The 4,940-nt window shown below is 39.9% G+C and overlaps 1 protein-coding gene across 2 annotated transcripts in view; it reads right to left on the bottom strand.

The window, feature by feature from the left end:
* LOC109822024 (26S protease regulatory subunit 6B homolog) overlaps positions 7–4,940 on the bottom strand; it is an 8,286-nt gene continuing 3,352 nt past the window's right edge. For both annotated transcript variants that reach the window (XM_020388185.1, XM_020388187.1), the window contains 2 exons: positions 4,404–4,525; positions 7–243 (listed from right to left, as the gene is read on the bottom strand). In XM_020388185.1, the coding sequence (XP_020243774.1) occupies positions 225–243; positions 4,404–4,525 (141 nt within the window). In that variant the 3' untranslated portion in view covers positions 7–224. The remainder of the gene's footprint in view (positions 244–4,403; positions 4,526–4,940) is intronic.

Genomic DNA, 4,940 nt, shown 5'->3' with positions numbered 1-4,940 from the left:
GTTACACCAGCAGTCGATCTTCTTATAACATCTTCCGCGAAGAAGACGTCACCAAAGCAGCCACCACCTTCACTGGTAGGATCATACCGCATCGAAGATCAACGTCACTCGCCAATGCATCTAACGTTCCCCTTCGATCGAGTCCCCACCATCGTTTCGCAGGCCAAGAACAAGATGGTAGACAGCGTGATAACCCTTTATGTCCATCGGGCTATACAGCTGGCTCAAGAAAAGGGAAAGAACCTGATAAACATAGAGGTCGATATAAGTCGTGATACAAATATTTAGAGCGCGCAAGCTCAGGTTTTTGTGACAGGGAGTCTGGTTGTAGTTTGATAATCTGAGTACCTTTTATTTGTTTCTGTGAGTTTTTGTGAGTAAACGCTTGTAGTTTCTCTTTGCTACGGGAGGTTGGCACGCCCCCCCACCCCCCGCTCCCCCATCGCCGCCTCCCCGACAACCTAAGGAATTACGTCGTAATGGGGATGTCTTTTATGAAAATAATTGAGCTTTCAAGGACACAGTTAAGGTACTTGCAAATTTCAAGCATCAACAACCAATCTATACAGAAAAAAGTTTCCTGCATCTCCTATACACCTGCTTACTCAATTTACACTTCGTATCTGCTATACAATTATGAACGACCTACAATTACACACTTCTTGCACTACTAAGTATATACGCTTCACAAAAAAAAAACAAAATTAGCATTGTGAACGTCAGTAAAAAATTGTACCGAGTGAAATAAACAATGTCCCTGTGAAAATTCAACTTTAAAAAGGCAATGGCTATGATAAGAAGCATGAGCAAAAAACCGCAAATGATAAACTAAAACAACTACATATTGTCGTGCAAGCTATAATCTTATAAATAGAATAGTGTTTTTAGAACAATAATTAATATATAAAATAAAAAAAACTAATGAGGTCCGTCTTAATTTAAAAACCCCCGTTCTATATATATTTAGAGGACAGTGAAAACCACATTTTACAGGGGAATTTATGCACAGAAAATCAAAGGTGAAAAAGAAAAATTCTACGATGTATGGCACAATGTATTTATCGGTGTGACATCAACTGTGAGATTACTGGAAGCCATGTAAAATATAGCTCGTGAGAACTCTAGACACACAACTAGGAGTCAGTGACAAAGAAAAAAAAAAGGATAAGTGGGCTAAATTGTCGATTTAAGAAAATGCCGCAGGAAGTTGGCATGAAATAGCATTGGATAACTTCAAAGAGAGTGCACACAAACAAATTTGTTTTGTATTCTTATTGTAATTTGCAGGATAATGTTTAATTTGCATCTTATAAAGCATGGAACTTAGTAGTTCTAAAGGAACTACACCTGCCGAGGGAGCACATACACTTTCATTGCAAACATGTGTCATGTTTACTCGTATTAGGCGTGACGCTTCTAGTTGTGTTATTTTCATTGCAAACAAGCGTCTATACAGGAAGATTTTATTCATGTTGATAATAGTGTATTGTAGTGGGTTTTAGTCCCACATTGCTTGGGAGAACAAACCTCACACTCCTCTACTTGTATAAATATATGTGCACACTCAATATTCAATTCAAGGGAAATTTACCCAAGATTCTCTCTCTCTCTCTTACTTTAACATGGTATCAGAGCTTAGATCGAGCCTGTGGAGAGGGAGCCTGTGGAGAAGTATAATTCATAACAGGAGCAGTGACAGGTACAGACAAAACAGTCTCGAGTGAAGAGGTAGGAGTGTCTGTTGACAAATTGAGTCGTGCTGTCTGCTGCCGGGTCTCATAAGCAGTGAGAGCTCCCATAACTGAGGCCAAAGTCGGAAATTGAGGCTGGTGAAGTAGTTGATCAGCCATAGTTGAATATTCAGGAAGGGACTGAAACAATTGATGCACCTCATGCCGTTCGTACCAGGCTAGCCAGTCTTCATATGTGGAATTACGTCCAGGAAGCATGGAGCGTAACTCTGTCCAAAAAGCTTGCATTTGTCCAAAATGGGACTGCAGAGATGAACTACCTTTGCGTTGTAGAGAAATGCGTTGCAGAAGATATGCCTCCCGTGCACCCGAGCACTCAGTGAAACGCTCAGTGAGACGAGTCCACATGGCCTGAGCAGAGGGAAGCGAGCCAATCTCGACAGTGAGACCAGAGCCAACACAGCGAGTGAGATAATCCATAACACGAAATTCCTGCAATTGCCACTCTGAACTCTCCTTGACATAGAGAGCACGAGCAGTCTGAAGATCGACATCACCACTGCCAGAGGCAATAGTACTGGATGAAGCAACAGTGCTGATGGACGGTGGAACTGGTCCCGTACTGGTGAGATGATCAAGCAAACCAGCGCCACGCAAGGCATTGGTGACAATGGTGGACCACCCTGCCCAGTCACTTTGATCATTGAGGGGCAAAGGTGGTTTGGGAATCTTCTCTGAAGGAGCCATAACAGCAATCTTGAGACGTTAAGATGTCGAGATGCTGTTACTAATGTCGTTCGTTTGAGGCCGAGAGACGGCTTGAAACGACGATGCCGTTAATTTGAGACCGAGAGACGGTCTTGAAACGACAATGCCGTTAAAATAGAACCCGAAGGTTAGAATGAAACCCGAAGGTTTAAAATAGAACCCGAAGGTTAGAATGAAACCCGAAGGTTTAAAATAGAACCCGAAGGTTAGAATGAAACCCGAAGGTTTAAAATAGAACCCGAAGGTTAAACGAGAACGCGAAACGCGTTAAGAGGCCGCAAAACGACAAGGCCAAAATATCTGGCAGATGAACGCCAAATAATTAAAAATAAAAATAAAAAAAATAAAACATTAAACGGCTGCAAAGCAATAAGGCCAAGATTTGGCAAAAGAACGCAAAAGCGTTAAAAATTTTATTGAAAGGGAAATAGCCCTAGCTCTGATACCATGTTAAAGTAAGAGAGAGAGAGAGAATCTTGGGTAAATTTCCCTTGAATTGAATATTGAGTGTGCACATATATTTATACAAGTAGAGGAGTGTGAGGTTTGTTCTCCCAAGCAATGTGGGACTAAAACCCACTACAATACACTATTATCAACAGCAAAGATAGAGGGCCCATCACTTAGAGCAGCTAATATAAATTTGAAGGTTTATTTCTCAAAGTATTGACAGTGTACTACATTCATTTGCTACAAAGTATAAACAATATCCTAACGAATCAGTTTTCAAAGCTGGGTTGTTGGACACGCAGTTTAGTAACAAATTAAGGTAGCACATCCTGATTTACGAACAAAACTATTCATAACAATTTAGAGACTCGTAGGCCATTGAAGTCTGGATCACTTGTACAAGTGTTGGTATAGGTTAAGAAAAGTTCTAGGTTTAACTAAAAACTTAAAAGATGACGTCTTTGCCTTCTCATTAAGACTTTGTTGGACTGCGAACTAGTTCCGGTAGAAATGATAAAATGAGTAATGTTCCTTTTCCAATAAGAAGGGCTATTGAAGGAATATAAGTGCTATCAAGACACAACACACACAAGCTGATTTTTCTTATGCATGCTAGGGGCCATTGAAAATCGTCAAATTGTGCACTCCACACTGTCCGCTTATTTGTTCTTGTATGGATCAACACACATGAAATCAGACTTTTCTGATGCATACAATCAGACATGAAAATCTCCAAGTTGTCCTCTTATTTGTCATTACTAGTATTTAGACCCGTGCAAAGCACGATTTCCAAAAGATTTTCTACAAATATTGAACATCTTACGAAAATAAAGTATTCTGCTTTAGATATGAAGTATAGTGATGGAAGTGAACCGAATAATTAATAAACTGTTCGGTTATTATTCGTCCAAATATTCGCAGAAGTTTATTTCGATAGTTCATTTGTGGCTAGAGGTTTTACTCAGCAACAAGGTATTGATTATGAGGAGACCTTTGCTCCTGTTGCTCAGATGCCCACTGTGCGTACTCTCCTTGCGGTCGCTGCTGCTCATCGTTGGCCCTTATACCAGATGGATGTCAAAAATGCTTTTCTTCATGGCTCTTTATCAGAGACCGTATATATGCAACCGCCTCCAGGGTCAAATATTCCTCCGGGACATGTATGTCCCCTTCGTCGTGCTGTTTATGGTCTCAAACAGGCACCCCGCGCTTGGTTTGAGTGTTTTCGCGATGTTGTGCTCAAAGCGGGCTTTATAGAAAGTCATCAAGATGCTTCTCTGTTTGTTCGCACTACATCGCGTGGCAGGGTTTTATTACTCATCTATGTAGATGATATGATCATTACAGGTGATGATATGATAGGTATACAATACACTATTATCAACAATTCATATCTTCATTGCCCTTTCACTGACGAAACGTAACTCGTCTAATACAACAGCAAGCAGGAATTTTTCTGCTAAACATGATAAAAAGAATGCTTATTGAACTCACCTGAAAGGTAATTCAATTTCTCTGTCAAGTCTACCAGGGCGCAGAAGAGCAGGTTCTAGAGTATCTGTTCTCTTATTCGCCATGAGAACTTTGACATTCGCCGCTTCGTCAAACCTGTCCATCTGCAAACGGAACCGTTTTCCACACAATAATATTTGAATATTCAGAACATACATTTGTTAACAGGATAACAATTTAGATCGGTAAGAAATTTCTTCAGAAGGTACTTCAAGGTTATCAGTAGTTATTTAAGATGACATTTCTCGATTAAGATGGTTACAATTTTCCCAAATAAACAGGCTGATCTATCAGATGCTCCAAAGGAATATAAATAATCGCATTTTTTTTAAAGGGAAGGGGAAAAAACGCAGGGGCAAAAAAAAAAAAAAAAAAAAAAGAATTCACCTGGAACTCAATAACTGTGCGTGGAAAAAACAAAATAATAATGTTCCATACTGCTCATCATGATTAATTCCACCCATAAACTAACCCCAAAAGTCCCTCCAATCGAACAGTTTAACTTCTAAACCATTGCAT

This window comes from Asparagus officinalis, chromosome 8, assembly GCF_001876935.1.
Source record: "Asparagus officinalis chromosome 8, Aspof.V1, whole genome shotgun sequence".
Lineage (NCBI taxonomy): Eukaryota > Viridiplantae > Streptophyta > Magnoliopsida > Asparagales > Asparagaceae > Asparagus > Asparagus officinalis.
Note: the sequence above shows the minus strand (reverse complement) of the source record. Positions and strands in the feature narration are given on the sequence as shown.